Genomic DNA, 13,888 nt, shown 5'->3' with positions numbered 1-13,888 from the left:
TTAGTTTAAAAAGGAACGATATTTATAAAAAAATAAAGTGAGCTCGAAAACATTCAAATAACTGCTTAAAATTAAAAAATAATATCATATAATTTTATAGAAGGAAAGAAAGAGCAAGACAGCAAGAAAGAAAAGGCACCATAAAGAAAAACAATTTTGGCCCCTACTCATTTGTAGTCTAAGCTGCGTCTGCTCCCTCACCTTGAAAAGCCACGGGCTTCCGAGGGATGGAGGTCAAAGCCAGAGTAAAGAAAGTTCCACGGGGAGGCCACTCCCCAGCTGATGACTTTCTAGTTCCAGTTAGTGTGGGAGTCCCAGTTCCTCTCCTTAACCACCGGACAAACGTCTCTGGAGTCTCTCCAATGAGGAAGAAAGCAAGTCGGGGGTAGGGGAGGGGCCTCACACCAGGTGGTGGGTGCAGTCCTTCCTCCAGCTCCTTCACCCTCCAGTAGTCCCGTGGGTCCCCGGGCGCCAGCGCGGGAACCGGGAAAAGGAAGCTGCGCTGTGTACGTAAGATCTAGGAAACGAAACCAGGAGCCGCGGGTGTTGGCGCAAAGGTTACTCCCAGACCCTTTTCCGGCTGACTTCTGAGAAGGTTGCGCAGCAGCCGTGCCCGGCAGTTTAGAGGCGCGGAAGAGGAAGCCATCGCCGGGCCCCGGCTGCCTGGACCTTGTCTCGCTCGGGAGCCGAAACAGCGGCAGCCAGAGGTACGCGGGCGGCTTTTTCTGCCGCCTCCCGGGGACTTGGGCGCGGGAACTGCGTGGAGCCTGCGCTGGGGCCAGGGCCGGGGTCAGGTGTGGAGGGCAACTTGTGGGGAATCGGCGCGAGGGCCCGCAGGTTGTGTTTGCTGCTCTGGGGGTGGAGGATGTGGGGTGAAGGTTGGGGCCAGAAATGCAAGAGGCCTCTGAAAAGGACCCTGGAAGTGGAGCAGGTACACGGCAAGGGGCCCCAGGCAGCCCAGCGGCACCCGGGCTCACCCCAGAACCATTCGAATGACAAGGGGTGCCCTGCCTGAAAACGCCTCGCGGGGCTCAGCTTCCCCTTAGCTACACTGCTTTACAGGTAGAGACCGGCCCTGAATCCTGGGCAGAGGCTGGGCTCAGGAGCATGTGCCAGCATAGTGGGGCTATTACAAGGGACGGTTAATACAGCCTGCAAACTGTCATTTATAAGTAAGTATTCAATGAAGTCCCCCAGGAGCCCACATCTATGCTAGGCCCTCTACAATACCAGCTTAGAAAAGATAGTGGCGGTATCTAGCACGGTTCCTAAGGCCATTAGCTCCAGTCAGGCTCCCCGACTTTAAATTCGGCCTCTACTGCTTCACATCTGTGGACTGTCAGCCACTTTCTTCTTACATATATTCTTTCCGTTGCCTCATCTCTGAAACTGTGTAACTATTAAATGAGCTACAGAGTGTTACGTGTGTTAATGTAAAGTTCTTAGAGCAGTGCTTGGCACTACAGGAAGTACTCAGTGAAAGTTAGCTTTTATTATTTTAAATATTTGACAAAGTTCCTGCTTCTCCAAGCTGACTCTCTGGTTCCCATGTGGTTTCATTCATGCATTGTTATTCCTGGAAGTCTTGGCATGGCCACTTCCCAGTTCCAGGAACAGGCAGTCGTTGTTTTTTCTGGCTTATCACATTGAGATACATGGTTACTACAAGTGACACTTAAACGTGTCAGGCAGTTTGGGGGCTCCCTTCTTGAACTTTTTCTAAGAGCAGACCTTTCTCTTAATGCCACCCTGTTTACAACAATAGTAGGCTTTGAACAACGAGAAAATGCAGGGAAATGAAAAAGACATATAAAGGGAAAGAGTGGATTTCTGCAATTGGATAGAAAAGTGGCACGTAAAATAGCTGGTTTATAGATCAAATTGCCTTTAGATCTGTAAAGGAGCTTAGAGTACAGGTGGAGAGACATCAAATGTGTGTGAGCAGACCCTTATGTACCTCTCCATCTTCATCTCTTAAGAATGTCTCCCTCTTTTGCTCTGTAACCTCACTGGTCTTCCTTTCCTTGAATGAGGCAAGTTCCTCCAGCTCAGGAATTCTATCTATGAAGTTCCCTCTATCTATAATGCCCTGCAACACCCCACCCACCATACCTCCATAGACTAGTTGATTTGAGACTTCCTTCAGCTCCCAGTCTGACTTTTCTTAAACCCCCTACCACCGTCTAAGTTAGTGCCCCATAACCCTTTCTTATAGCAACATTAATTTTATTTATAGCACTTAGAGTATTTTTAATAATATATTTAATTCTTAATTGTCTGTCTCCCCTAGTGTCTAGGTATTGTGCTCTAGTGCCTGGTATAGTGCCTTGCATGCTCTATGCCTTCAATTAATTCCTTAAAAACCACACAAGCTTTATATTTACTGAATATTTATATAGGAGGAATTTCTATATGTATATATGTGTATCTGTGTATATACACACTCTATTGCACTGCCCTGAATAGTGCTAAATTAAAAAGCCAAAACACTTTTTAATCAGAACTTAACAGTTGCACTCTTCAATTTTCCATATGTTCTTTTAATAAGTGATTAGAAAAAAATGATGTCTCCATATGTTGTCTGCTGCTGTAACAGAATACCTGAGACTTGGTAATTTATAAAGGACAGAAATTTATTTCTTACAGTTCTGGAGGCTAGGAAGTCCAACATAATCATGTGTTGCTTAAATACAGGAATACATTCTGAGAAATGCATCATGAGGCAATTCTGTGGTTGTGAGAACATCATAGAATTTACTTACACAATCCTGGATAGTATAGCCAGCCTACTATTTAGGCTGGGGTGGTGGGGTTGGGGGTGTTGAGGAGAGTCAGATTGAGAGCTGAAGGAAGTCTCAAATCAACTAGTCTATAGACCTGTGGGTGAATGGGGTGGTGGAGGGCATTATAGACAGAGGGAACTTCACAGGTAGAAGTCCTGGGCTGGAGGGAACTTGGCTCATTCAAGAAAAGGAATGACCAGTGAGGTGGCAGATAGCCTACTAGACCTAGACTGCGTGGAATAAGGTATTGCTCCTAGGCTAGAAACCTGTATAGCATGTTACTGTACTGAATACTGTAGGCAAGTATAATATAATGTCAAGTATTTATGTATCTAAACATAGAAAGGGTACAGTAAAAATAATCTTACAGGACCACCATCATATATGTGATCTGCTGTTGTGGTGCATGACTGTATGGAGGCACCAGCATCTTGTGAGGGTCTTCTTACTGCATCATCCCGTGGTGGAAAGTGGAACGGCAAGACAGCAAGAGAGAGTGGAACTTGATTTCCTTACAAGCCTACTCTGGCAATAACAAACCCACTCCCAAGATAACGACATTAATCTATTGATGAAGGTAGAGTGCTTATAAACGAATCATATTTTATTAGGCCCCACCTCCCAACACTGTTGCATTGGAAATTAAGTTTCCAACACATGAACTTCGCTCACACATTCTATCCATAGCACCTGGCCTAGTTAAAGCTAAGTGGCACATGAGTAAATTGAAATTCAAGCCTTTTCTGTCTTACATAAGAAAGATGCAGAAAGAGGTTCCACAGGTGTGCCTTGATTCTGTCCTAAAACCGTTTCCCTGGAGCTTTTCCTGGTGTAGGCGCTCCTAACCTAATCCTAAATCGATTCCAGAACTATTATTCTGTTTCCACAGTGATACTGTGTCTAGGTTTTAGGGAGGATAGTTCACTGATGTCACTTAAGAATGCTTTCCAGGTGGAAAGTTCTTTAAGTTTGAGGCTTCAAATTCCATACAGCACATTAAAATCCCATTCGTGAGTTTGAAAAAAAAAAAAGAGTCTTCGAACAAATTTCACTGAAGGATGTCGGTCTTCCTTTTTTCAGTGAATTAGAGACATCGGTGCAAAGAATATGAATTATTAATCATCTTAATTCAGCTAGTTAGCAAACTATCACATTTATTAAAATCACTTTTATTTCTATGGGTTTAGTTTCACCATTTATTAGGAGGAAAGGAAACAATTTGTGAGGGAGCTCTGGGTTGTCAGGAAAGGCTTTTCAGAGTAGTAAAGCAATCAAATGAGAATAACTGATTCAGTATTTGTTTCCTTTGTCTCTTTGGTTTACATTTAGTTTTGTAGAACCCTTGATCTGTACCATCTCACTTCGTCCTAGTTGATGTATCATCTGCATTTTTATTCAAGGTTTAATATAAAATGCTATAAAAGGCTATCCTACACTGGTTTTAAGCATATTTATTTTGTTTGTTAAGCATAAAATACGCAAGAGGATTTTTATGGAATGACTCCTTGTTACAAGGTACTTTGCATTTATAATCAGCCACAGTCACCTCAGTTTCATCCCATATCTTACAAGTATGATGTGCTGTATACTCAAAGCCTCACCACCTGCTTGCCCCACCCATTTGCTTAAATGTATCAATTTTTTCTAAGCTTAATTTTTACCAAAACTGGAGTTCAACAGATGAATATTTTTCCTTCTTAGATGTTAACTAAACATTTTTAAAGGTACAAAATTTACATACAAACATAACCCAAATGACATGGAAGTTACTTGATTTGTGACTTACCTCTGTAATGTTCCCCTGGCCTACTTGAAATTCCTACCTTCCCTCTAGTCTAGTATCTTATTCTCAGTTATTGAGAGGAAGTTAGGGACCCAGAATTCTTGTTTTCAGAGCAGTAGAATTTTGCTAAAATAATTCAAAACATTTATCCCTATCTTGGGGCTGGAAGAGAATGTGAAATACTTTATCCTGTGTTTTGACAGCTGCTTCCCATCGCTCACATTACCACCTGAGGTCGACCTCCTGTCAGATCAGCAGCGGCATTAGATTCTCATAGGAGCAAGAACCCTATTGTGAACTGCATGTGTGAGGGATCTAGGTTGAGCACTCCTTATGAGAATCTAATGCCTGATGATGGGAGTCACTGTCTCCCATCACCCCCACATGGGACTGTCTAGTTGCGGGCAAACAAGCTCAGGGCTCCCACTGATTCTACCTTATAATGAATTGTAAAATTCTTTTGTTATATATTATAATGTGATAATAATAGAAATAAAGTGCACAATAAATGTAATGTGCTTGAATCATCCCCAAACCATCCCCTGCTCCAGTGGTCCATGTCTTCCACAAAACCGGTCCCTGGTGCCAAAAAGGTTGGGGACCACTGTTTACCAGGATACGTAGCATGGGTTTATGAATTCTCTATCTTTGCAGCACATCCTTTATTTCTGGCTTGCATGGGACTTGAAAGCCTAAAACAACTAAATGTTAAGAAAAATTATTTTTAAAATTATGACAAAAATATTTTCTATTTCAGATGTATAGATCTGCAATCCAGAAACTATGAATTTCTTTCAGTTGAGTAGTCTGTTTGCCAAAAAAAATAAAAAATAAAAACTTGCCTAAGTTTCTTCTCTTACATTTTATTTAGGATTTGCCCTTAGACATTATTTAGTGCTTTTCTGACCTTGTAGGGAAGGTGAGAATAATTGAATCACTAGTTTCTTAAAATTTATGTTAAAATTGGTTAAAGGCCATAGAATTTTTTTTTAAGCTAAGCATGTTATAGAGAGGTATCCTATAAGAAGCAAGGGGCAGGTAAAGACTCTAGAGATGTGTAGTCCGGTGTGTTAATTAAAGGATACTACCTATTTCTAATTCGGTATGTATTAATCTTTTCTGATATATCTGTTAAAGTACTCTTCGCATATTTTAAGAAAATTGGCATTTTAAAGTATAGTCTTTGATGGTAGAAATGTGAGGTTGACAAAAATCATGTCCTCTTACGTATGAATTTAGTCTTATACAGTTCTTCATATGATGGAATCTAAAACACAAATGTAGTCTTGAAAACCTTTAGTCTACTTTGGTTACATGTGTTTATTATTGTTCACCTTATAGATTAGTAGCAGAAAAGTATAAATTTTAATATTTCTACCTTTCTGGCTTGATGAGGTCTACAGCATTAATATCTGACCAGTTAATGCAAACTGAGATTCCTATTGTCCTAAGAAAATCTAGGAAGTTAGTAACACAAACACATCTTTTGATTTATTTCAGGACCACATAAACCCATTTTGAATTATTCAACCATTGCTGAACTTCTTGAGTATGTATAATTAAGAGTTGACTATTATTAGAATGTTCTTAAGACTTTAAGTTGACTATAAAATTTTGTGCTTAAAGTTGGCAATAATCAAAACAAAATAAACAAACAAACAAACAAACAAAACCTTTATTTTGAAACAGTCTTGCTCTGTCATCCAGGCTGGAATGCAGTGATGACATCATACTTCATTATAGCCTCAATATCCCAGGCTCAAGCAATCCTCCCACCTCAACCTCCCGAGTAGCTGGGACTACAGGGGCATGCCACCATGCTTGGCTAATTTTTTTTTGGTAAAGACAATGTCTCTCCATGTTGCCCAGGCTGGTCTCAAACTTCTGGACTCAAGTGATCCTCCTGCTTCAGCTTCCCAAAATACTGGCATTATAGGCATGAGCCACCACCCCTGGCCAAAAATAATTCTGAAACAGCAAGGAGGAAGGCGGTTTCTTCTTGGGAAGTCTAGGTTTTAGTTGAGCATGTAGAGGGATCAGTTGACTTACTAACTACTTAGGATTGCATGGTAAGAGAATTTAAAGGGTAGCTGCTACTGGAGTGGGCCTGGGAAGGGGAAGGGCAGTTTGTGTTAGTGTGCATGGGTCCAAGATAAAAATGTTGAGTAACAGAGTTTTGCCTAATGCATTGTCGCTAAAAGGGATGAAGGGCATCGGGATCTACAGGAGATGGAAAAAGTAGTGACAGGATAGTAGTGGGAAAAAGTAGGATTGGATCAAGGCACTGGAAGGCAGAAATATTGAGTAGAATGTTTGCTGCAATTTATGTTTCTGTATAAATACCGAGTAGAAAGTTTCACTTGGGTGGTCAAGGTGCTATGGCTGTGACAACTCCTGAGAGTGGGTTTTCTGGTAAAAAAAAAAAATCTCTGAAAGCACGGAGTAGTCTCAGGCCTTCTCAAATTTGCAAAGAACAGGTCCACAGGACCTACATTTCCCAAGATAATTGCAGTAGTGTGACCTGATAATTAACATTTTTTGCTTTCCTGCTGGAATGTTCCTAGAACCCAAGTCCGGAGACTGGGAACTGAACCAAGCATTTCCTTTAGATTGTGCAAGTTGTGAAGGTTGATGTTATTAGCTTGGTTACTACTTGGAGTCTTAGCTCGGTTACTACTTGGAGTCTTAGCTCATAGTGTGTCTTTATGGCTTTCTGCCTCACTGGACCCTCTTCCCAAAAGGCTTTAGAATGTGTTCACCATCATGAGCTGACCAACAATTTCTAAATTCCTACTCAGAAACACAGCAAGGGGAATGCAGTCAAGCACAAAGGGCTTAAATGACCAGGTAAGGCTGGGCTGGATGAATAAAGAGGAATATCCTATGAATGTGACTATGTAGTTTTAGAGTATCCTGATTGAACTGTTATATTTGACCTGTGGCCTTGTAGACAGTGTATTAATATCAGATCTTCTTTTTCAGAACTGTTTTAATCATGGACAAACAAAGTAAGTAATTTATTTTAAATGTTTACTTTCCTCCTTATAATGTTAATCTGTTGGTAACTTATTTGTCATAACGGTTTATTCAGTGTCTGAAAGTATATAATTTGCTTTCTGCTGTTTATGCTCCAGAATACAATGTCTAGTTCAGTATTTTGACTATAGAGAAGATGTACAAAAATAGCACTACCACTAGGTTCTTCATTAAAAATAAGAAAGCCTTTTGGAAAGCTAAGAAATGCTAGATTTATTGGGAAATATGTTCTGTAACATATATTTAAACCAGAACAATATTCTCTTTGTGTATTTTATATATATAAAGATTATTCAAGTCATACTAATTAACAGATAATAAGATTTGAGTTCATTGTAATAAACTCCTCAGAAACACACCTCAATGTATATTTCATCACAGACACATATTTGTATTTTAAGTAAATACCAGTCATTATGTTCTGACTTTTTTTCTCTCAAGAAAATTCTAAGATGGATATTTATCAAGCAAGTAATAAAAGACTGTCTTATTAAGATATCAAGGTTCTGAAGAACAGAGGGAAAATTATGTTCAAAATTCCCACTACATAGGGAAAATTAAATTCAAAAATTAAATCCTTTTTTTCTGAAATGCTTTTCTTTATTCTCTCCTTCATCTTTGTTGAGGTAACAAAAAAATATTTATCCGTCACTACAGTGTCACGCTTATTAGATGTATGAAATAATCTCCAGGACTAGACTCCTTGCTTTTCCCATGTGAAGTTTTATGATTTTCTTTTTACTTACAAAACTTAAAGCTTTTTAAATGTAAATTTATATAGAATTACACTGTTTTATTTGCCACAGGCTTTAAGTTGATTCCACTCAATTTACAAAAATTTATCTGGTCATGGTCATAGTCAACTTTTAACTCTTCAGTTTTGTATATATAATTGTATGTATGTACGAATGCATTTGCATAAATAGAAATAAAATGTGTATATGTGTGTGAATAAATGTGTAAATATGTATATATACATACACGTAGACATAAAAATAAAATATCTTTAAGACAATGTGATAGACTTGTACTTTTTGTAAGCCATTTTAAGTTGCATTCAAAAATGCAGTAATCGAAACATAATTAACATGCTCTTTGTTCTACTTGAACACCTGCCCATTCACTCATTCTCCTTGTATGAATTCCTCCTGGAATGCCTGAAATCAGAATCATTGGTTTGGTCCCAAAAGTCCAGAGATTGTGAGCTCATGATTTCTTGAGTCTGTCTGTTCCTGGATATGTGTATGCATGTGTGTTCTATGTTCTAGTATTCAAACAATGTTGCTTATTAAGAGGTATCACAATATGACATACCTGTCAAGGGTAGATCTTTACTTCAGACTTGCAAAGTATTTTCTTGAAATCTATTCTGAGTCTGATGCCGTTGTTTCCAACTTAATTTGGGAGTAGGGGCTGCAGGCAGGGCCTTATTAGCTAGAGAACGAGGGAGTTAGGTCAGCCACTTGACACTGAGAAATAGAAGAGAATGGATGGGAAAGAATGAGGGGGAGTTTCAGATATTTGTGATGATTCAGAAATCACAGGGTATGTTGCAATGTTTGTCCAGGGAAAAGTCCTCATTTTTTTGTTGTTGTTGTTTTGTGTTATTTATTTATTTATTTATTTGAGATGGAGTCTCGCTCTGTCGCCCAGGCTGGAGTGCAGTGGCACGATCTCGGCTCACTGCAACCTCTGCCTCCCGGGTTCAAGTGATTCTCCTGCCTCAGCCTCCTGAGTTGCTGGGACTACAGGCGTGTGCCACCATGCCTGGCTAATTTTTGTATTTTTAGTAGAGATGGGGTTTCATTTTGTTGGCCAGGCTAGTCTTGAATGAATAAGAGAGCGGTTTTTTTGTCTGATTTTATGCAATCACCATGGACTGCATTCTGCTGAAGTCATGATGAAGCCATTTATGAAGGAGAAAGGCCAGGGCAGGGGGCGGGGGAAACAATCCAATCTTCCTGATAAAACCACATGATTCACAAGTTGAGTGGTCTTTGAAAGTTCATAATAGAGACACATACAAAAAAATGTGTTACAGTGAAAGTTTGACCTATATGTTCTTCTATATTGATGCCATGTCTCCATGATTCTAAAACAAAAGTCTTTGAATTTACAGTTAGTAATTCATAAGGAAACAGATAAGGAGATAAGTATAGTGTCTTACTACACCTTAAGCTGTGTGAAAGCAGAGCCACTGTAGCCACAGAGCCTAATTCAAGGGTGACACAGGACATGCTCAGTAAATATTTAGAGACTGGCTGCGGTAGGTAACTGAATGACGAGATAGACATGAATATTAATATTTAGGAGGTTGAACCATTTGTGTATATATTAAGGTTACTCAAGCCTTATTAGCAAATAACAAAGTTTAATATGCTAGTGTATTATAATTAAACATGGCTTTTGTGGGTCAAAAACAGTCATATTTGGGGAATTTCATATGGTTCAACTTTATTGGTGTAGTTCCAGAGTAGGCATAAAATATATAAATACTGAAGTCTATTCATTATTTTAAATATTTAATAATAATTCTAATAACAGTGATGATAGATGTCTTTAAAATCATCCATAATTCTACCATCCTCACATCCCATTAATTTCATTTATCTCTTTCTTCGTAGTCTATATGTAATTTTAAAGCTATCTTTATTTTATTATCAACAAAACATGGAACTGAACATTCATCAGGGATGTTTCAAAAACTGGTAATTCAGCCCCAGTAACTTAACTGTCTCATTTTATCTAAAGGAGAATTTGTTTGAAACACATTTGCTAATTGCAAATTAGCTCTGATAACAGGCACAGCTTATGTTAAGTGAAAATTTTACTTTCCCTATTTCAATACAGCATAAGACCATACAAGTGACAATTATCTAAGTACAGTACATTGTTTCTTTCTAATATATATTTTATTTAATCAGACATCTATTTACCTCTTCTTGAATTGCAGACCCACAGATGAATGCTTCTCACCCGGAAACAAACTTGCCAGTTGGGTATCCTCCTCAGTATCCACCCACAGCATTCCATGGTAAAGTAGTTGCTGAAAGAAGAAAAAGTAAAATTAATCAATCCAGAGAGAGACAGAGAGAGAGAGAGAGAGAATTGTGCATTTGTTTTTATTTTAGTAGCTCTTTTTTTAAAATGATATTAATGAAATTTTGGCAGCCTAGTTGTTCTTGATTATTTTTATTTGGCTATCATTTTCCATAGAAGTAATTTTTATTTATAGAGGACAGTAAAGGTATAAAGAAAGCTAGTAAAAACAGCATTAGGTTTACATTTAGCAAATGAAATACAAGACTGCACATCCCAAAATACAAATGTTAAGTAAAATATTTTATTGATCCTCCATCTGTTCTGAAAATTATGATCATTTAATCACATTTAGGAAATTTATTTCTGGTAAATTGAATCATGTAGTAGCTTGGCATGTGTTCAGTGAGAGTCACATCAAAATAGTAAGACTGCTTAAAACTGAAAGTAATAGAAATTCAGTTACCTGGGAATAATTCTCATTTTAATTTTATAATATATATGAAAGGTTTATTTTTGTATATATGCTGATTCAGCTCTGTATTTCTAAGAAAAGTAATTGCGTCATTTGACTACATCCATAATTGAGTACATTTTTTCTTTTCAACCAATGCCTGAAAGAATTCAGAGATTTTCATTTAGGCAAATGCAATTATCAAAACTACTAGAACTTTAAAAATAGCAAAGTCCATGGCATGTCCAGATTTACAAGCAGACAGGCTACCCACATCTTGAAAGAGCATCCTGGGGATTTAGGATCAAAGGGAATGTGGTTTGGATAGAAGGATGTACCCACTGTGTTTTCTTCTCTGAGTAAACAAATGTGCTTAGGAGCTGAATGTCATGTTTAATTGCCTAGCAAGAAACCTCCCCGCGGGTCCCAGATCTCATCCAGATGTTTGCAACTAAAAGAATATGAGCTAGATAAGCTCAGACTCTCAAGTGGTGGCTCATGGCAACCATGTCTGTGCTGAAGTATCATCACCCAGAAGCACTTAAAAATAGTAGTGCAAAGGCACTATTCCAGAAAAATTAAATCATAGCTTCCAGTGGTGGGACTCAAGGAATAGTAATCTTTTAACACCCCAAGTGATTCTAAGGTGAAGCCAGGGTTGAGAACATCTGCTCTAAATTCTTATAGAGTTGGTGTTTGGAAAATCATTAGTAAGTCTATAATATTCATCCAAGGCACTTAAGAGAATGATTTAACCCACCCTATCGCTAATTAAAAGTAGATATACATAAATAATACGGTTCAGATATAATCAGACTTGAGAGTTTGTTATATTTTATATATATATATATATATATATCTCTACAGCTTGATTTTGTTTCTCAAGTCCAAGATTACATATAGCACAAGTCTTAAGATAACAATGATGCTAAGAGTAAGGATAATTTAAAATTTAGAGCTTACCATGCTTTAGTCATTGTTTTAAATGTGGAGTTAATGTGGACTAACACTTTTAATTCTTAGAATACTCTTATGAGGTAAATACTGTCAGTTATCCCCATTATGTATGTGGGAAAGCTGAGGCATAGGAAGTTTGTATCAGGCTTCAAGTTCTGCCTGCTTTTAAAAAAAATTTGTATAGGTAAATGTGCTGGTAAACCAGGTTCGGCCTTCTGTACTAATAGTTATGTGGTAGTTTAAACAAGTTGCAGTACCTCAAAGCCTCAGAGTTCCTGTCTATAAATAAGGGTGATATTTTCAATGTAGGTTGCTTTGTAGAGTAAATGAGAGTATATGCAAAACACTGAGCACAATGCTTGCAAATAATAAATGACAAATATTTGCTAACATATTGAAAATATTTTAAATCAATTAGCCTTTACACAAATGATACTAGTATTCAAATGTCAGGTAATTCTTTATGCTTAATTCATTGATGTGAGGAGTAATCAATCATACTTTCAGAGTCTGGGGAAAATTATGATGATGTTAAAAATGTAAGAAATTAACTCACATCTCCATATCCCCACTGGTCTGCCTATGGTCTGGTTTCTGTGCTGACCCCAGTGATCTTTAAAAATGTAAATCTGCTCATATTACAGAGAGTGTATAGCCCCTATTTTATTAGTGGCCTATTACTTTTAGGATAAAGGCTAACACGAAACCCAGGATGGCCTTTTCCATGCTCTCTCTTTAACTTCCTCTTGAGCCTGGCTTGCTGTTATTCAGCTAGACTGGCTATTTTTCAGATTCTTATAGGCCTGTGTTAGTTACTGTCCCAGGACGTTGCTCTGAAATGTTCTTTCTGTGACTCTGGCCTCCTGAACTCCTGTGCATCCTTCAGATCTCAGCATAAAGGTGACCCCTCAGGGCACCTGCTCCTACTCCTTCCCTTTTTCTCTTCCCATCTCAGTAGCGACCTTTGGCATCTCTAGTCATAAAACCGTAGTCTCTTACTTGAAAGCATTTATCTCCAATTCTAATTAATCAATTAATTACACTGGTATTATAGCTCCCTAGAATAAGTGGAGATATAAAGTTGTCTCTCTCATTAAACAATGATGGGCAGGGATCGCATCTGTGTTTTCCATTGTAAATTCTAATGCTTTTCCACTGCTGAAAATTTTGTAAGATATAAATAAGACCATGGAACTCATTCTTCTGCTTAAAATCCTCCAGTACTTGCCAATCATAATTGGAACCAAATCCAGACTCCTTACTAGGGCCTCCTTTGATTAACAGCTTCCTGTTGCTTTGCTAACAGCCTTTCCTAGTCATCTTCTTTCTTATGACATTCCTCTCTCTTTTACAAGCCTGTCAAATTCATTACAAAGTCAGAGGTATTCTATTTGCCTTTCTTTCCTCCTGAAGCATTTATCACTAGATCTTCATATAAAGCTTTTCTCTTCTCATCTTTTAGACCTTGATATAAATTATATTTACCTAAAGTAACTGCCTCATACCCTGCCCTCCCCCGCATACATTCTCTCCATCACATCCGTATGAATTTTTTTTTGTTCTAAATGTGTTTTCTTTCTCCCAAAAGTTGACTGTAAGCTCTCGACAGCAGGATGCCTCCTTGAGAGTTGTATCCTCATATTCTACAACACAGCCAGTCACATTATGGATCATTTGTAAATATTCATTCATCATAAAGGAATAAATTATAAAAGCTATATTTATGATGCATTATTATGAGGTTTATTCTGTTTTTCTAAGCCTTATTTTTGAAAGGCAAATGAATTTTATCATAAATGATCCATTTAAAAGAATTTATAAATTTCCTATTCTAAG

The 13,888-nt window shown here is 38.0% G+C and overlaps 1 protein-coding gene across 5 annotated transcripts in view; it reads left to right on the top strand.

Moving 5' to 3' along the window:
• The first annotated feature begins 344 nt into the window (after positions 1 to 344).
• The window catches only part of PLSCR1 (phospholipid scramblase 1), a 28,228-nt gene continuing 14,684 nt past the window's right edge, over positions 345 to 13,888 (top strand). Inside the window, exons 1-4 of one of the 5 annotated variants that reach the window (XM_058426791.1) lie at positions 5,998 to 6,115; positions 7,365 to 7,413; positions 7,549 to 7,574; positions 10,556 to 10,636. In XM_058426791.1, coding sequence (XP_058282774.1) covers positions 7,406 to 7,413; positions 7,549 to 7,574; positions 10,556 to 10,636 — 115 coding nt within the window. In that variant the 5' untranslated portion in view covers positions 5,998 to 6,115; positions 7,365 to 7,405. Of the gene's footprint in view, positions 708 to 2,906; positions 3,361 to 5,997; positions 6,116 to 7,364; positions 7,414 to 7,548; positions 7,575 to 10,555; positions 10,637 to 13,888 lie in introns of those variants that run through there. The other 4 variants (XM_058426789.1, XM_032173793.2, XM_032173788.2 and 1 more) reach the window with 4 other exon arrangements.

Source organism: Hylobates moloch, unplaced genomic scaffold, assembly GCF_009828535.3.
Source record: "Hylobates moloch isolate HMO894 unplaced genomic scaffold, HMol_V3 SCAFFOLD_13, whole genome shotgun sequence".
Lineage (NCBI taxonomy): Eukaryota > Metazoa > Chordata > Mammalia > Primates > Hylobatidae > Hylobates > Hylobates moloch.
The sequence above is the reverse complement of the archived record's forward strand: the minus strand, read 5'-3'. Positions and strand labels throughout refer to the sequence as shown.